The sequence below is a fragment of the Megascapheus bottae genome, chromosome 12, assembly GCF_031878675.1.
Source record: "Megascapheus bottae isolate mThoBot1 chromosome 12, mThoBot2.hap1, whole genome shotgun sequence".
NCBI classification, from domain to species: Eukaryota; Metazoa; Chordata; class Mammalia; order Rodentia; family Geomyidae; genus Megascapheus; species Megascapheus bottae.
The window spans coordinates 49,666,416-49,686,603 of NC_143520.1; the positions used below are offsets into that span (position 1 = coordinate 49,666,416).

The 20,188-nt window shown below is 39.6% G+C and overlaps 1 protein-coding gene across 1 annotated transcript in view; it reads right to left on the reverse strand.

Moving 5' to 3' along the window:
- The window catches only part of Clasp1 (cytoplasmic linker associated protein 1), a 237,997-nt gene that overhangs the window by 33,527 nt on the left and 184,282 nt on the right, over positions 1 to 20,188 (reverse strand). The window contains exons 32-35 of the mRNA XM_090342974.1: positions 18,059 to 18,137; positions 16,853 to 16,996; positions 4,029 to 4,172; positions 3,108 to 3,214 (exon numbers count right to left, since the gene is read on the reverse strand). Coding sequence (XP_090199100.1) covers positions 3,108 to 3,214; positions 4,029 to 4,172; positions 16,853 to 16,996; positions 18,059 to 18,137 — 474 coding nt within the window. The remainder of the gene's footprint in view (positions 1 to 3,107; positions 3,215 to 4,028; positions 4,173 to 16,852; positions 16,997 to 18,058; positions 18,138 to 20,188) is intronic.

Consider the following 20,188-nt stretch of genomic DNA (forward strand, 5'->3'; position numbering starts at 1 on the left):
CTATAAGCTGGGTGCCGGTGGCTCATGCCTGTAATCCTAGCTACTCAGGAGACTGAGATGTGAGGATCATGGTTCAAAGCCAGTCCGGTACAAAAGTCTATAAGACTCTTGTCTCTAATTAACCACCAGAAAATCAGAAGTGGCACTGTGGTTTGTCACATGGCCTTGAGCTGAAGAATTCAGGGATAGCACCCAGGCCCAGAGTTCAAGCCACAGAACAGACAAAAAAACAAAACAAAACAAACAAAAAAAGAATTTATCCACAAGAAAATATGCAGATTATACTTAATATTGAAAAAAATCAATCTCTTTAATTCTTTTACTGATTCACAATCCTAAAAGTTAAAAGTTAAGATCAGGCTAATTAAAAGGGAATAGGTTTTTTAAAAAAGCTGGGCACTGGTGGCTCATGCTTAAAATCTATCAATTCAGGAGGCTGATAGCTGAAGATCACAGTTCAAAGACAGCTAGAACAGGAAGTCCCTGAAACCCTTACCTCCAATTAATCACCAAAAAAGCTGTATGTGGAGCTGTGGCTCAAGTGGTAGAGCACTGGCTTAAAGGAAAAAAAATTCAGAGACAGCTCCCTAAGCTCCAGAGCTAGCACACACACACACACACACACACACACACACACACACACACACAAGAAAACAGTGAGACTTCAGCTGATTTGAAATATCAACATTTAAAAGCACTTACGTTTTGATATCTTCCTAGTAAAAAGGTAAATAAATTTACACAGGGAAATTGCACACATGCAGTATTCTTGTTCCGTTAGGAATTTGATGCCACTAACCCTCAGGATAAAAAAGACCCCTGGTTCTGTTATAGTGAGTTCACTGTTAGTGGTTTGCTTATAGACAAATACAGCATGAGTGACTCTTACTTGTGTAAAAAAAAATGCTGGCCTCTGAGTGGAGGCAGACGACTCCACCCTATGTGAAGGAGTCATTAAAGCCACCATGCATGCACCTTATTGGCACTGGTGAATGGACAAGTATTTATATAAAGATCTCTCAACAAAGGTACTTTTTCTTTGTGTGTATATGCCTGTCTTGGGGCTTGAACTCAGATCCTGTGTTCTATCTCTGGGCCTCTTTAGCTCAAGAGCTATTACTCTACATCAGCTCAACTTCCAGCTTTTTTTTTTTTTTGCCAGTACTGGAACTTGAACACAGGGCCTAAGCACCATCCTTGGGCTTTCTCAAGGCTAGAGCTCTACCACTTGAGCCATAGCACCATTTCCAACTATTTTCTATGTATGTATGTAGTACCCAGGAATCGAACCCAAGTCTCTGTGCAGGCTAGACAAGCACTTCACCACTAGGCCAAACTCCTGGCCCCCCCAGTTTGTTTGCGTTTTTTTGGTAGTTTATTGGAAGTAAGAGTTGTGGGGCATGTCACATCATGGAAACAGAAAGGAGGCCCAGTGCTCATTTCCTGGTTTTGGGACCCAACCTGCCTGTCACCTGGTTGGAAGGCATGGCTGTGATTTGTGATGTAAAGTAAGGCTACCTCTGGGATTGGCCCCAAACACTTCCACCCTCTCGGACAGCACCTGATTCCCCTTTCTTTACCTCCCACCGTCCTGCCCACCTTTGTGCTGATTGGCTCCTGCATCCTATATTAGCTGAATGTATTTCCTCAATAAACAAGTTCCTGCCTTGACGGGTCTCCCTGACGCGTCTGATTGTCCTCCCACGAGGGTGGGCTGGAGGGCTGTCAGTCGGCCCTCTCCTTTCTCTCTATCCCTCCTGCAGGTCACAAGGGACCAAGGACTAAAAACCCCGGCAAGAGTCTCATAGACTTTCCTGCCAGGGCTGGCTTTCAACCACAATCCCCTGATATTAGTCTCCTGAGTAGCTAATATTACAAGTGTAAGTTACTGGCATTTTTCTCTTTCTACAAGAACCTCTATTTTTTTTTTTGGGGGGGGGGTCAGTTGTGGGGCTTGAACTCTGGGCCTGAGCGCTGTCCCTGAGCTCTTCAGCTCAAGGCTACCACTTTGCCACATTGAGTCACAGTGCCACTTCTGGTTTTCTGGTGGTTATTTTGGAGATAAAAGTCTCATGGACATTTCAGGCTGGCTTTGAACCGATCCTCAGATCTCATTCTCCTGAGTAGATAGGATTGCAGGCATGAGCCGCAGGTTCTCAGCTGCAAGCACCTTTTATGATGCACCATTACCTTAGGTTCTGTATGGCCAATGTTCATGATCTCAATATGAATCTGAATTTATTGATCAAATTAATACTCAAGATTCTAAATCACAATCTTTCAGAGCAACATTTTGCTTCTAGCAATTTTCCTAGGAATGATTGCTTGATTGAAAAACCATTCTAGACTTGGAGAGGAACAATTGAAGGTTTATTAGATAATTAAGTATTGTCATATTACACTCTTATTCCTTAGAGAACAAGTTATGAACTTCATGGGTTCTATGGAAAGCAGTACTACCAGCAAATGTTTGCGTTAAAAAAAATTTGGGGGGGGGGGAGTTGTCAGTTGTGGGACTTCATCTCAGGGCGTGGGCACTGTTGCTAAGCCTTTTTGCTCAAGGCTAGCACTCTACCACTTTGAGCCACAGCTCTACTTCCAGTTTGGGGGTGGTTAACTGGAGGTAAGACTCTCCTGACTTTCCTGCCCTGGCTTGCTGTAAACCGTGATCCTCAGACCTCAGCCTCCTGAGTAGGGGATTACTAGCACCCAGCAATAGTCTACAATCATTACTACAATTATTAATCTTTGATGTTTAGAGAGGCGCTTGCTATATAGCCCAGACATCCTAGGTTTGAACTGCAATCCAATTCTCTCCCAAAGTGCAGCCTAATATTATAAGTGAATATAACCATACTGAGAGCTTACAGAGGTCTTATAGAGTATTTAGAGCTAGAAGAACCAACAAAGAACATTCAATACAAACTAATTTCACCATAGACATTAACCCCAAGATTATACAATTACAATGGAGTGAGGATTGGAATCCTATAGTCCTTTGGTTCTCACTATCTTTGCTTGTATCATTCTATTGGAAAAAAAAACCTAGAAATAGGCTCACAGATATGGGCACTTCAGTTTTTCCACTTAGGTGGAAGTGAGCTTACCTGGGAGACAGTCCCCCATGAGAACAGTTGGTGGGTGAGGTCAGGGGGCTGGTCCTGCTGCTGGGGTGTCGGGAAGGTGTCCTGCCAATTGTATTGCTTGGAGATCCCTGGTGCAAAGGCAGAATAAGCACCATTATCCAGTGGTTCTGTACAGAATACAACTTTATTCCTCCTTTGATCAATCAACCCACATGTAACTTCTATGCACTATAACATTTTGTTCCTCCCCTCCTCTAACAGTTGTTAGTCATTAAACTCGTGTGTGTGTTGGGGGGGGCGCATGTGCACGCGTGCGCACATGTGCACACACACATACATGCCAGTAATGAGGTTTGAATTTAGGGCCTTGGGCTCTCACTTGGCTTTTTCTGCTCAAGGCTGGTACTCTATCAGTTGAGCCACCTCTCTACTTCCAGATAAATAGTGATTGGTTAAAAATTAGTATCTTAAAGTATTTTTCTGCCTGGGATGGATATGAACTACAATCCTCAGACCTCAGCCTCCAAGTAGCTAGGACTACAGTTATGAGCCATTGGTACCTGCCTGTCCACTAAACCAGTGTTACAAGTATATAAACCAAACATGGATAACTGTCATGAGGGTATTTCTGTGCTAGAAAGACAGGCAAAATTGAGCATGACATCTTTGTAATATTAAAAAAGGCAGTATCAAATGAGAAAATAATGAAATATCCTAGTATACACTGAGCAATCTACCACCCTAAGGAAAAGGCCGTATATGATGAGTAGCAGGTTCATTCATTCATTGGATGTGTGCCAGGATTGAACAGGTTCCACTGCTGGTATGTTCACAAGCTGACCAAGCAAGCAAGCTGGCTATCCCAGCAGTGCCAGCGCTGGTTTTAAGGGACACAGGGGTCATAACCAACACAGTGGCACCAGCTGCAGCCAGAGTACTCACCACACTGGTGTTACTGGAGTTCTTGAGGTGGTTATGCAGGAGTTTGGTGGCACCATCCTGGAATGTTTTTGGCAAGGCACCAAGTAACATGGTAAATTCAGGAGTGTTCAATTCAAACAGAGAGATTAGCACAATCTGTGCAGCCTAGAAAAAGAAAACATGATTAATACATCAGCACAGCTTGGTCAGAATGTTTGTAAATGTTTTACTAAGAAAACATTCTGTATACATAAAATCTAGAGAAAATAGTATCACCAGCCACAAATGGCCTGACTTCATCAGGAAAACAAGCCTGCCTTTATTTTACTCTCCTGGACTTGGGTTCCAGCACTTTAGTAATAATCCCTGAAGTTTTTTGGTTTTTTTTTTTTTTTGCTTCCTTTTTTGTGCCAAAAAAAAAGGAAAAAAATAAAAAAGCTTAAGGTAGCTCTAAGTTTTAAGACGTTAGAACAGGAAAGCCTACAATGTACCCTGGAAAGACACAGTTTCTAAAGATGCTGCTTCTGCATAACCTGATAAGACTTCTTTTCCTCACCCCATATCTCATTACTAAGAAATACTATAAAAGGTTGTCTAACTCTGGCTCATACTTGCGGAGATCTAGAAGATGTGGAAAGCCAGCCCGAGCAGTAAAGACCATGAAATTCCATCTCCAAAATAACCATCAAAAAATCAGGGTGGGGCCAGGAGTTTGACATAGTGCTTGCCTAGCATGCACGACTATCTGGGGTTCAATTCCTTGGTACCACATACATAGAAAAAGCCAGAAGTGATAGAGCTCTAGCCTTCAGAAAGCCCAAAGACAGTGCTCAGGCCCTAAGCTCAAGCCTCAGAACTGGCACCAAAAATAGATAAATAAATGAAAAAATCAGGGAGAGAGGTGTGGCTCAGGAGGTAGAGTGCCAGCCAAGCAAGCCATGCAAGCATAAAACAGTTCAAACCTCAGTATCACCAAAAAAAAAAAAAAAAAAAAATTGGAAAGTATTTAAACACATTTGAGAAGCTTCTATTTTTCTCTGAAACAAGATTGAGAGATTGGGGAGGCAAAGGGGATACTTGGCGTAAGTTTAAAACTTGCTCTTCTGCTTTTTGGGGAAGCATTTCTATATTAACTAAGATAAACACTGTAAGTTGGGCATGGTGGCTTACACCTGTAATCCTAGCTACTCAGGAGGCTGACATCTGAGGATCACAGTTCAACGCCAGCCAGGCACTAAAGTCTGTGAGACTCTTATCTCCAATTAACCACTAGAAAACCAGACATGGTGCTGTGGCTCAAAGGGTTAGGGTGGTAGCCTTTAACTGAAGAGCTCAGGAATAGCGCCCAGGTCCAGAGCCCCATGACTGACAAAAAACAAACAAACAAAAAACCCCACAAACCACTATAGGACCAATTGCAGTGAAGCAGCGAGTAGGGCCAGCAAATAACTAAACCAAGAGTAGCTAAGGGAGCATTCAATAGGCAACTTTCCCCCAGCTCTGGATTAGCAGTAGGCAATTGAGCCTAAAAAACAAAATAGTAGAAATAAACTGCAAGCTTTTAATTTACAAATGCTAAGCCTAAAGAAAAATTCAATAAATATGAATTGGCATTTCTTACTAGTTTCTAAGAGTCAAGAGAAAGAAAAAGATATTAAAAAAACATTTCTGTGAAGTCATCTTTCATTTTGACTTAAAAGCATAAGTCCTTTCCAAGACTGTAATTTATAAAATTGCACTAATGACTCAAAATATTTTTCATTAACATAGACTATTATAAAAATGTGCTTCCCAAGAATGTCTTTAGAAGTAAACATCACAAACTAGGTCCAGTTAAGACAACACTACTATTACTGTGCATGGAGGAGGGGACAAACATTGAAAGGTCCAAATTAAAAAGTACCGGTAGATGGAGGTTCAATATGAAATTTTGAAAAATTTACTTTTTAGCATTTAAAAAACAATCATTAAGGAAAGTATGAGGCAAAAAAAGCATATCATTTTTCCCTTGATCTCCAAATATAGTCTCTAGCCTTTCCTTCCAAACTAAATGATAGAGGGTCAGTATACTTTTATGACACAGAAAAAAGAACATTATTGACTGGCCTAATATATGCTTTTCAGTATTTCATTGTTGAAATACCTACATCATGAACTAATGGAAAATCTATTTCACAACCAATTTAATGTACTGATAACATGATTTGTGTAACAGAACAAATTCTAAAAATCATGCAAAGAAACTTTAAAAACCATTTCATTAGATGTTAGAAAAACCACATGCAGGAAAAAGTACATGACAAAAAGACAGATCAGTTAATAAGAATGCATGTATACTGGCTGGGAGCGTGGCCTAGTGATAGAGTGCTGGCCTAGTATGCATGAAGCCCTGGTTCAATTCCTTGGTACCACATACATAGAAAAAGCTGGAAATGGTGCTGTGGTTCAAGTGGCAGAGCATTACCCTTGAGCAAAATGTGTCGAAGGACAGTGCCCAGGCCCTGAGTTCAAGCCCCAGGACTGGCAAAAAAGAAAAAAGAAAGAAAGCATGTATGCTAAGATGCCTATGCATAGAGCATAGCATTTTGAAAATTACAAAACATAATGCTATGTTCTTAACAGTGCACTGATTTTTCTGTGTGCAAAAAATACCACTGTCTTTATTTAAAAGATTTTATTTCTTCCCAGAATGGTATGTAACATTACAAAGTAACTAAAAATTTTTCATGAAGCAAATTATAAAATTAGTAAGATCTTGCGGAATAGTGGTCTTACAACTGTGTAAATTAATGATATAGGGGAAAGCAAAGTATATACAATACTGACCCACTAACTTTTAACTTCTCACCCATGAACTAGATTTTTTTCATTGTTTAATTTTCTAATAATAAATCACAATGCACAAAATTTGAAACTATATTTGGACAAATGTATTTGCATGAGTGTTCACTTTGCATATAAAAATATGATTACTATTTTTCAAAATGTATCAGGCATGGTGGTTCATTGTAATCCTAACTATTCAAGGCAAAGATTGCAAGGTTATGATTCAAGGCCAGCCTAGGGAAAATAAACTAGTGAGTCCTCATCTTAACCAATAGTTAGATGCCCTGGTACATGCCTGTCATCCCAGCCAAATGGGAAGTAGAAATAGAAGGATCACCACCCATACAAGGCCAACGTAAGTACAAGACCCTATTTAAAAAAGAACTAAAGCAAAAACAAGCTAATGACAGAGTTCAAGCAGCAGAGCACCAGCCTAGCAAGTCTAAGGCCTTGAGTTCAAAAAAATTTTACACTGAAGTTTTATAAAGAATGAGCCTGTTCTGGCTCTAAAGTATTTTATCTATAGCCTCTGAGTTAGTGGGAAATCAAAATATTAGAATCTAAGAAGGAAAATATGTAGATTATATCTATCACTACCACCAATATGATCTCCTAAAGAATAATTCTGGGCCGGGAGTTTGGCCTAGTGGTAGAGTGCTTGCCTAGCATGCACGAAGACCCAGGTTCAATTCCTCAGTACCACATACATAGAAAAAAAGCCAGAAGTGGTGCTGAGGCTCAAGTGGTAGAGCTCTAGCCTTGAGAAAGTCCAAGGACAGTGCTCAGGCCCTGAGTCCAAGCCCCAACTGGCAAGAAAAAAAAAAAAAAGTATAATTCTTAGCTAAGTGTGGTGGTTCACATATGCAGTCCCAGGACTGACTGAGTGGCTGAGGCAGGAAGATTTCAAGGTTGAGGCCATCCTGGGCTACATAGGTATGGCTGAAGAGATGCATTTATAAAAAGGATGGATAGGGCTCAGTTCATGTTTGAAATAGAAAAAATAATTGCTTTTGTATGTACTATTGCACTATAGTCTCAAAGGGAGCTTAAAGAGAAATGATTATCGTTCACAACCTTCCAGTAAAACTGGGCAATGAGGTGAGATAAAGGTTCTTCAAGTCTCACTGTGACTATCTGGAGAGAGGTCCTAGAGCCAGCAATTGCAGCTTAACTATCTTACAGCTTAAGTAAAGCTTTCACAAATGCTCCAATGTTGATATTATATGTGGAAACTTAAAACTTGGATGGAAATGTAAAGAGTTTTATAATTTACTAAGCAATTCTTATTGCTCTCTTTTGAGGTTGTCATTAAAGCTGCTTCACAAAAATCACCAAATACAGGGTATCCTGAAATGTGAAATGTTCAGAGTTTCCTATTCCATTAAAATCTGGTGGTAGTCTGCATTCAACACATTCATTCCAGTGGGAAGGTGGTTAATCATAGAACATACCATAACAGCAACACTGACACAACCCCCCCCCCCTCATTGTTTTCAAACCTTTCCCATGTTTTTACAAGGGAAACTGATAGTATTAATCTAAAGTTCAAACGGTGAGGTGTGTTGGTTGAAATTAGTACACAGTTTCCCATCTACCTGTTTACAATTTTCCTCCAAATTTCCTTGTCCAGGCCCACAGCAGGTGGAAGGTGCCCTAGCAGGGAGATCTTCCCCTGCTCGACTACGCTGCAGTGTTGACTGGTGAACAGGAAAGGGGAAGATTTCGTGTTAACCAAGTACACCACTGCTGAGAATGGACATGGCTTCTTACTTAACGCTGATGGCATGTAAGACAAAGTTAGGAACAAGGAGAAGCTGTAACCCAACCATTCCCTACGTCCTTTACTAAGTAGTAATAATTCTTCCTATTGTTTCACTCGAGGTACCAGGTCAGAATGAGATTTGAAAAGAAATCATAAGTCATTTGAGATACAAATCTTTTTTGAGGATCCAAACCCCTATCTTTTTGACTGCCTCTATTTGTAATCAGAAATTACGTTCAGAAAAAGTGGTAGCTCATACCTATAACCACAGCTACTTGGAAGCCTGAGATGAAGATGATTGTGGTTCAAGACTAGCTTGAGCATTAAGAAGAAAAAGAAAACCAACCAAACAAACAAACAAAAAGAAAAGCCCCCAAAGACCCAAGAGCTGGACACAGTGGCATGTACTTACTATCACTACTGTAGCAAGCATAACATATGTGAATCATGAACTCAGGGCACACTTAACTATCTAAAACTTATGTACATGTATACATATATATGCATATAGAGAGAAAGAAACAATTAGCCAAAAAAGGAGCTGAAGGCATGACTTAGTTCTTTTGTCTGCCTTATATAAATGGAAGGCTCTAAATTCAAACCTAGCACTGTCCTAAGTCATTTAGAAATTTCATCTGTCCATTTATAAACTTTTTCTGCTATGATCAACTAAGTTTCTTTGCTATGACCTCTTTTCCTATGTTTCCAACATGTTTTGGGGCTAAGCAATTCACTTTAACTGTGAATGATTCCTTCTAATCCCAAGACACCAATACCTTGACAAAATAAAGTAAGCCAGTACAAAGGCATTTTAGTTCTTAAGGTAGGTGTGTGTTTGTGTGTGTGTGTGTGTGTGTGTGTGTGTGTGTGTGTAATATTTATAGCAAGCATAGTAGTATATCTAACAGTGGAGAGTAGGAGGCAAGGAGATGGCAAATTTAAACTGCGTAGTGAGACACTGTGTCAAAAAAAGACTACAGATGAAATACAGTGGGAGAATGCTTATTTAGCATGTACATACAAAGCCCTGAATCCATCCCTAGCATAGAAAATAACAAAAACAACAGAAAGTCCAAAACTTTATGGGGAAAAAAGCCACCATTATTACATTCTCTTTGATGGATCACCTTTGGATACATCATATAGCTTTCTAAATGTTGTAAAAACAAACAAAAAACAAAAACCCAACCAACCTGATGATTAGTTCCACAAAGAGCAGCAGCTGAAGTAGCAAAACTGAAACAACCCTCAGCAGGAATATCAATAGCAAACAAAGTCACAGAAAGTCATAGGCATCTCTGCTCTTGCTGAACTGTAATTAATCCTCCCAGTAATGCTTGGGGAAAGTATTATTATCTACACTTTACAGACAAAACACACAAGGACTTAAGTGACTTGTAGAGGTCCAAGTCAAAGTAGGCCAAACACTCCTTTCTTTGTGACAGGTTCTTCAATCTCACAATGCCTAGGGTACCTCATAGCTACAGGTGTTTGGCCAGCAGAACTAGTCACATTGAAGAAATAAAAAAGTAAAACATAATGAATAAAGTAATTAATTAATTAATAGTAAAATAGGCAGGCCAGGCAAGAAAAGGCTAGATAGGGGTTCTCAGTTGGTGCAGCATACTAATCTCAGTTTGCCAAGTGTATCTCACTGGTGACTTCTCTGTGTGTGGTTTCAAAACATCTGAGGCACTGAAATACCCTTGCTTCCATGAAGCATCTCCAAGTACAAGTTAAGAAGAGAACAAAGAAAATACTAGAAATGCTTAAATCAGTGCATCTGAGTTTTGTCAGCTTGCATCAGTTTAAAATGCAAAAGAAGGGAGTTGTTGTAGATGTGGAGAAAGAATCCATTATAACTTGATGTTGTATTGAACACACTTCAGAGATGGGTCCTAATAAGGGCTTACTGCATGGATTTCATAGTGAAGATAATTTAATGTCTTGAACTTTAAAGAAGGGCATTAGCAAGGAAACTTGTTTCATACTTATGAAATGGTTTTCATTTCAGATAAATGCCACCATACCAGGTGAGAGATGAAACAAAATAAATTTTTATTCAAGATAGACTATGTAAAAAATTAATAGCCAGCTGCTGGTGGCTCACACCTGTAATCCTAGCTACTCAGGAAGCTGAGATCTGAGGAATTCAGTTAAAGCCAGCCTGGGCACAAAAGTTGGTGAGACTCATCTCTAATTAACCCCAGAAAACGAAGTGACACTGTGGCTCAAGTGGTAGAGCACTGGTTTTGAGCAGAAGAACTCAGGGACAGCACCCAGGATCAGAGTTCAAACCCCATGACCAACAACAACAAAAATTAAAATACACAATATTTTAATTTTTGTTGTGCTGGTATTGGGCTTGAATACAGGGCCTTGTGCTCTCATTTAGTTTTTTTCTCTAAAGACTGGTGCTCTACTACTTGGACATATCTCCATTTCCAGCTTTTTGCTGGTTAATTGAAGATAATAGTCTTTTGGATTTGTTTGCGCAGGTTGGTTTTAAATGGAGATCCTCAGATCTCAGCTTCCTGAGTAGCTAGGATTAGCCACTAGCACCTGGCATGCATTCTTTTTTTTTTTTTTGCCAGTCATGGGCTTGAACTCAGGGCCTAGGCACTTCCCTTGAGTTTTCTCAAGACTAGTGCTCTACTACTTGAGCCACAGCACCACTTCCAGCTTTTTCTGTGTATGTGGTACTGAGGAATCAAACCCAGGGCTTCATGCATAGTAGGTAAGCACTCCACCACTAGGCCACACTCCTGGACATTTTGCTTTGTTTTTTAAAACTGGTTTCATTGAACAATGAATTCATGCAGTTGTTATCACCTAACCCTGCCTCAGCCTTTCATCACTGTGATGTCACTTAGTGCCCCTCCCCTCAGCATCTCTGAGAAGTCAGGTTAGTTTTACTAGGGCTCCTGAGGCAAGTCATTCCCCTCCTACAGCTTTCACAAATCTCTTTTAGATTTCAAAGTTGGAGGTCTCTGAGCATCTTTTTCTTTTTTCCTTTTCCTTAGCTATTTACTTATAACAAACCTAGCAAATTTCTGGACATTATGTCTTCAAATATTCTCTTGCTAGCTTTTAAGCAAAACTTCCAGGTGGGCATCTTCTAAACTGAAAATGGCTCCTAGCTTATAGCAGGAAAACAAGACATATAAGTCTTACACCTTTGAGAAACAGAACAATGTCTCAAATGAGACATTAACTGTGAAATCTGATGACCTAGAAAGCATGTGCAGACTTGAGCTACAGACACAGAAGTGGTATGGGCTTTGAACTCTAAGTGTCCTGTTAGCTAGGAGATACTATACCATCATGTAACCTTTTTGTTTCCTGTTTATTTGCTTTGTTTTTATTTTTCTACTCTGGTTGTTTTTAAGGAAAGATCTCATTTCCTGCTGGGCATGTACCCATTTTAGGCTTTTGTAATAACAGGGATGACATTGATACCACTGTATCAACTATTGACTAAGGAAGGGTCTTGCAAATTTTTCTGCCTGGGGTAGGCCTCTATCAACAGTTCTCTCAATCTCAGTGTCCCATGTAGCTGGCATTATAAGCATGGCCACTGGCTGGTAGCACATGCATTGTTTTAAGTAGCCAGGTCTGTGTTAAGTTGTTATGTGACAGAAAACTACTACTGAAGACAAAAGAGAACTTTTTTTTTAATGGCTTCAAAACTCATTTGAAATGAGATAATTTTGTTGTGCGTATTTATCATTACTGTGCATGGACTATTATTTTATAAGATACCTATTGTCTTAGTTTGTGTTCCCATGGCAAAAATATTCCAAATGAATAACTTGAAAGGGAGCAAGGCTTATTTTGACTCATGGCTTTAGAGGCTTTAGCCCATGGTCACTTGGCCCTGTAGTTTTGGGCCTGTGGCAGCACAGTCCATCAGGGGTGGAGCACCCAACACAGGAAGCCTGCTCACCTGATGGCAGCCTATAGGCAAAGGCGGAGAGGAGGGGGCTGGAATCACCAAATCTCCTCATAGGAGGTATCCCTAATAACCTAATTTCCTCCCACTAGGCACTACCTCTTCAAGGTTTACCACAGATTGGGGACACTCCAGATCCAAATTATAGCACCTACTATGTTCCTCCAGGTTTTACAGAGCATGTGAAGAAAGCAAATCCCAATGTGAAACTTCCTCAAAAACTCTCTGCTTCAGACCCACTGGTGTATTCACTATTCTCAGATATAGCACATCTACATCAACATGGACACTTTCCCCCAAGCTGCTCTTTTATGCAGCTTGTCTGCTTATTTCTGCAGATATGTCATGTCTGAGGAAGAATTTTGCCCTCCAGAAAGGTATATAATCAGTACAGTGTGCAATGAGCTGACAACAGACAGAAAAGGGAAGGTCTGAAGGAAAACTACTAAGAGTCACAGGGTCCCAACCACAAGACTGAATTGAGAGGCAGCATGGAACTTAGGTGCTGGGTAGGGAGGTTAGAAAACACTGCAGAATAAATAATGAGGCCAGGCCTAGTCCTGAAGATACTGAGGAGCTAAGCTAGACAGCAAAAGAATTTACAGTAACCACGCCAGGCTACGTCAACAATCTGTATGTCTTTAGGGTCAATCCCAGACCAAGGGTCCAAATGAACAGTTCTCAGCCAGGAGCCAGCTACTGGTGGCTCATACTTGTAATCGTAGCTTTTCAGGAGGATTAAATCTGAGGATAAAATATGTAGTTTGAGGCCAGTCCAAAAGTCCATGAAACTTTTATCCCCAATTTAACGAATCAAGAAACCACAAAAAAGCTATGCCTGAAGTTGTAGAGCAGTAGCCTTGGGCAAAAAAGCTAAAGGACAGTGCCTAGATCCTAAGCCCAAGCCCCAGGACCAGCACATACACACAAATCAGCCAGGAGTGAAAGGAATGTCCATGTTCTGTCAAATTACTAAGAGCAGAGCTCTGAATTGCAGTGATCTGAATTGCAGCCAGAACTGAAAACTACAGATGCTAAACTTCTCAAATCCCTCTGAAGATCAGGATTACTGTACCAGAATATGAGTTTGAGCTACATCTGAAGATGAGGAGTTTTAAGCAACCCTTAGAGTGAACATTGGAAGTAGTACATCAACAAGTACAAAGCTCTGTGATCCAAAGTAAGTGAAGGCAAACTCAAATGGTAAGTACACCATAAAATTTTTTTGAAAGTTACTACTGAAATATATTGAGGGTTTTAGAGGTTTGTGACGAATAATTCAAGGAAGGAAGATCCTACCATGTCCTGATTAGAAAGGACAGTTAAGTACTAGTTCCAAAATTTCTAATGGATATGGACAAAGTTAAATTATTCATCAAAAGGCCCCAATTATGGTAACAGACAGATCTAAAACACATTTAGTTCATGTCAGGAGACTTATGCCATAGTCTATGACAAAATCACATATGTACACATACTGCTATGATATGGGTATGGCTTGAAAATTCCCCTTCATTGCAACTACTAGGTGGTGGTGAAAAACATTTGTCATTGGGGGAGAGCCCTTGGAAGGAACCACAGGACCACAAACACTCTGATTTTGCAGTGGAGACTCTTCCATAGCAGTGTTTCTGCTACAATGTAATACAGCCACAAGGGCCTTAAGCCAGAATTAAGCTAGTACCAGCACCATGCCCTTGAGCCTCTATAACTGTAAGCTAAATAAAGCTCTTTTATTCCTCTAAATAACCTGTGTTGGGTATTTTGTCACATAATAATAAAGCGGATCAGTAAATATTATTTCCTATACATAGTACTCAAAGTTACCAACTTATTAGTTGATGCCATGATTTTGAAAATTACAACCTAAATATATGTTTCGATTTTTTTCATATATTTTTATTGTAATTAAAAAAAGGTTACATGATATTTGCCAGACAGATGGTGCCTTAATTCCCATACATTGATACCCTTTCACATGTCTTGGTCCCCATTTCCCTGCCTCCCCCACCCCTACCCCTCATCTTGTTTTCCCCCATTCCCTATCCAATTTCAAATAACCAAATACAAATATATCCAATATATCAGGTAACAAAGTGAGATACTGTAACAATATGAGATAACCAAGGGAGAGCAAAAGAGATGAGAGATAACATAGTACCTTAAGAACAACATTCATTACATGGCTTAAGTTTCTATATCCTAGAGATCCTTTCATTTAGCGTTCTACTATATGGCCTTTTTAATATAATTTTTTATTGTAATTAATAAAAGGGTTACATGATATTTGCCAGATAGAAGGTGCATTAATTCACATACATTGATACCCTTTCACATGTCTTGGTACCCATCACCCTCCCCACCACCCACCATCCACCCCCCACCCCGTCTTGGTTTTCCCCCCTTCCCTATCAAATTTCAAATAACCATATACAAATAAATTCAATATATCAGATAACAAAGTGAGATACTGTAACAATATGAGATACCCAAGAGACAGCAAAGGAAATGAAAGATAACATAGTACATTAAGGACAACAATCATTCATATGGCTTTTGTTTCAGTATCCTGGAGGTCCTTTCAATTAGCTTCATACTATATGGCCTTATATATCAAGGTTCAACATCTCTGGTCATAAAAGAAATGCAAATCAAAACAACTCTAAGATTCCACCTCACTCCAATTAGAATGGCCAGGATCAGGAAAATGAATAATAACAGATGCTGGAGGGGATGTGGCCAGGAGGGATCACTACTACACTGTTGGTGGGAGTGCAAACTCCTTCAACCACTATGGAAAGCAGTGTGGCAGTGCCTCAAAAGGCTAAACATAGAACTCCCCTATGACCCAGCAATTCCACTACGTGGCATTTACCCAACCATCCAAAATCTAGGGCATACTAAATCAACTAGCACAACAATGTTCATTGCAGCATTATTCACCATAGCAAAGATATGGAACCAACCTAGATGTCCCTCAGTTGATGAGTGGATCAACAAGTTGTGGTATTTGTACACAATGGAATTCTATGCTGCTGTCAGAAAAAATGACAACGACCCATTTGTTAGGAAATGGAGACTTAGAAAAAATCATATTAAGTGACTCAAAGGACTCAAAGGAACTTAGGCTCAATGGTTTCCCTCATTTGTCATAACCAGTAGAAACCTTGGGCTCTACTAGCAAAGATCTGCTATATGGCCTTTTTTTTATCAAGGTTTTGCTCTATTGCAAATCTCTGCTAGGAGAGCCCAAGGTTTCTACTGATTATGACAAATGAGGGAAACCATTACAAAATCATCCAAGTACCACTATTGTATCTTCCAAATCCTAAACTGGCACACTGGTTAGAGATTGCCAAATAAATTTCTTTTGGTAAACATTGAGATGTTTTACAAAAGGATTATGGACATTAGAATAATCCTTTTTGTAGGATAATAATCTTATATGCATGTTTTGAAAAGGCTTGCTCTTGTTTTTTTGGCAGAAATTTATAAACAGATGAGAATTAAATAGACCAAGGCACTTCCAAAAAAAACTTTTCTGCTAACTCTTCAGTTCTCTTGTTTGAGCTCTACTAGAGATGTGTTGTCCTTTCATATGTGGAAATGCCCCAGCCTTGTTAACTCTTTATTTGGATCATGTCTTCACTCTCATTTTCTGTCTGGATTCAGGAGGTCTATATTTTTCTTCCTGTCCCATGCAGGCTCTGCTAGTAAGGAGGGCTGTGGAAGCAGAACCCAAATTGCATATGTCTAATCTGAAGGTAGAACTGAAAACTTCAGCTTTTACAAGTATGAAAACTTGTTAGGCAGGGTGGCATATGCTTTAATCTCCAGCACTTGGGAGGCTAAGGCTCTAGGCTTCCCAAATCAGAGAGAACATGCTCTCAAGTATATGGTTAGAAGGCTTATGCTCTTCTTTAAGTCAAGAATTTGTTATAGCTCATCCAACTCTTTAAATTTTGCTACCAGGTACCCCCAATAACCACAACCAGAGTCTATTAGATCTGCAATTCTATGTTCAGAGTATGTTCCTAAGATCTTTGAGAAAGACATTAAACCCTTAGTGCCTTCATACCACAAAATAGATGAAGTAAATGCCTTAGAAAACTATGACCATTAAACACTGGAAATGACAGAGCAGGAGAGAAATGGCTTGAGAGCAAAGCCTTTAGTTTTCACAGAAAGAGTTAAAATGTCTTCTGGAGCTGGGTGGAGTAGAGGTCAAGTTTCTAAATAGATTTCTTTTTCTAACACAGGTCTAAGAAACAGTTTGTAACTCTACTTTATTTCTTTCAGACATACCTTTCTCACGTCTGAACTCTTTGGTTCTGTTGTCCACGTTATGATTCTAGAAACAGCAAGTCTTGTCTCACTTGAGTTTACAAAATCTGTTGGATCCATCTGTCTAGCCAGAGATTCAATGTATTTCAGGATTGCAACTTTGACCTAAAAGAACCAATGATTATAAATACTAAGTATACTTCATTAATATTAAAAAAGAACTTTTAGCTGGTGGTCAGAGAGAAGAAGAAACCATGGGGGAGCCTCCCATCTGAATCCATTTATGTCACATGAAGTGACATCTACCTATCATCCACATTACAAGACATGGATGAGCTCTACCGCTGACCAGCTCTATTACTGATCATGTTTGCAATAATTCTGTTATGCATTCTAGCCAGGCAGCATTTCCTCCTCATGGTCTTCCCCAAGTTACCCTTAATAACTCCATGTATACGTGTGTGTGTACATATATTTTAAAGATGGTATTGGTCTTAAACTCAGGGGTTTGAGTCTGCCAGGCAGGTATTCTTCCACTGACCCACACCTCCAGGTCAACTGCCTTTAGAAACATAGGGCTATTATTATTGTTATTGTCAGTCCTGGGATTTGAACTCAGGACCTGGGCACTGTCCTTAGACACTAGTGCCCTGCCACATGAGCCACAGCCCACTTCTAGCCTTTTCTGTGTATGTGGTAATCAGGGATCGAACCCAGGGCTTCGTGCATGGTAGGCAAGCACTCTACCACTAGGCCACACTCCTGGCCCAGGGCTATTATTTTTTAGATATAGAATCTCAACACAAGTTAATGATCAAAGAAAGACCATGAACATGATCATATAAATCTGATCTTGTGATTTTCTACATCCGAGTGAATGTTAATATTAAAGAGACATTTTAGTAAGATACCAATCTCAGCACATCAGAGTATGGAGTAGCTTCATTGTCTTTGTTTGATTACTGACTATAATGCCCAGTATAGGTGTGAATATGGAGTAAATGGCACAGCCATTTTTAGTTTCTAAAATGTTAAACCTATGTCTACCAATGAGCCAGCAACTCTTCCACAAAGCACTGAACAGAATGGGCTTGTGTCCACAAAAAGTTTAACAGGAATGCTCATAACAGATTTATCCATGGGACCTCACGACAAGCTATGGATTTAAAAAGTGAATTTGAAGCAACTTGGAGTTATAGAGCTTGAATTATAATGACTAATACTGACCTTAAGGTTTGGAGTTTGAGTTTGATCCACAATAAATCTCATCAAAATGTTAAATTGTTGATCAAATGGAAAGGAATCCCTAGGTTAAAAAAAAGAGGTACTTTTAAATGGAATTTATTTATACAAAACTACAAACATGATATTGCAGATTAATATACATAATAACTGTATTTCTTGAAACACTATTTTTCATTTTATTCAAATACTAAATTGATGTTTATTTAAAAATTTAGAAAATGGAAACTTTCCCAAGCACATATTGAAAGTACTCTGCAAAGCTATTGTAGAAATCAGGACTAAGTGGTGAATTTAAGGAACCCAGATATTCTGTCTACCCTTTTGGGAATCTGCCTCTTCTCTCCAGCTACTTTGTATAAGCTAAAGACTGCTTATACACACACAATTATGATTCTTAAATTCTATTTTTACATCCTGACGAGGCTGCTACCACTGACTCTGCTTATGCTAATTGTGTGCCCCCCGCCCCGCTTGTTGGGGTAACTCTTTTGTATAGTCACCACATCAGAAGGCCTATGCAATGCCCAGTTCCAGAAAATGGCCCATTCAGCTACAACTTATACACAGAAGCACAAGGCACTAGGACTCTCCCCCATGTGCCAGTAGTGGAGCTTGAATTCAGGGGCCTAAGTGCAATTCATTGCCATTTCACTCAAAGTGAGTACTTTACCATTTGAGCCATAGCTCTCCTTGTGACTTCTGACTGGCTTAAAATCATGATCCTCAGATCTCAGCCTCCTGACAAGCTAGGATTACAGGTAAAGCCACCAGTGCCTGTCTGAGCCCATTCTCTTGAGCCATTTCCTTTTGTAACTGATTCCAGTTATTGCAGTCACTGTTGTTTGATCAAATCAGTGACTCAGAGAGGCTCCTGATTAGAGAAAGTCGGTGATCTCTCCCTTAAAATGTGGAAGTTACTGTGACTAGTTTAAGATTCCACAATGAAACTCTGTATGGATCAAGGTGATGAAATTTCTCCATTAACAAGAAAGATAATTTAGATAATTTAGCACAAGAATCTAAAACAGTAGACACCAGGTAATTACACTGCTTTCTTTAAAATGTCTGAGGATTTTCCTAATTGATGGAATATGGTAAAACAAACAAGTATAGTGAGGATATAGATGTATACTCATGAAGTAAAATACCTATATCACAATACTGATGTGAAAATCAAAACAAACAATACAAGAAAAATAGAAAACTTTATAAAGTGGCATATGTTAGGCACCAGTGTTACTACTGTAATTACTAATAAAAAGTAAACTGAAGCCTGGGATGGTAGAGGTATTGCCTAGCATGTTTAAAGCCCTATGTTCCATCCTTGAACCTTGAGCCCTGGAAAATATGACAAAATGGCATCTTTTTCCCTCACACCTATTTATATCTTGGAAGCATCGAGGATCACTTCTGGAAACTGAGTATACTTCAGTATCATGATTAGACTGCTAGAAGCTCACTGCTTCTACAGTGAGGGATGGATGGGGAAGACATTTCAGCATCTGGTAGATTTAGCTAGGAAATGGGCCCAGTTGTCAGCCACAGGCAGAGGTAAGGAAATAGATTAGCACCTAATCTAGAACCTGTGGAGGAGCAACGTGGACATCACTAATAAGCTCAAACAGCTCTCCATCTCAGTTGCGAGCAAAAGACAGAAATAAGAAAATACCTTAGGAACTCAGACAAAATCAATTGAGGTATTCTTTTTTATTTATTTATTTTTATTTTATTTTTTATTTTTTTTATTTTTGCCTGTCTTGGGCTTGGGCTCAGGGCTTGAGCACTGTCCTTGGACTTTCTCAAGGCTAGCACTCTACCACTTGAGCCTCAGCACCACTTCCGGCTTTTTGCTATGTATGTGGTACCGAGGAATTGAACCCGGGTCTTTGTGCATGCTAGGCAAGCACTCTACCACTAGGCCAAACTCTGGCTTGGGGTATTCTTTTTTAAAGGATTATTGTGATTAGCTTGCATTGCTTTACAACAGGCAGTTTCACTGTGATATTTCCATACATGCATAGTGCCTCCTGATCAACCTTCCCTCCCCTACTTCTCTTCCTTAGCATATCCATCCCATTTATTCTCTCTGTTCTGCCCAAATAATAGGATTCC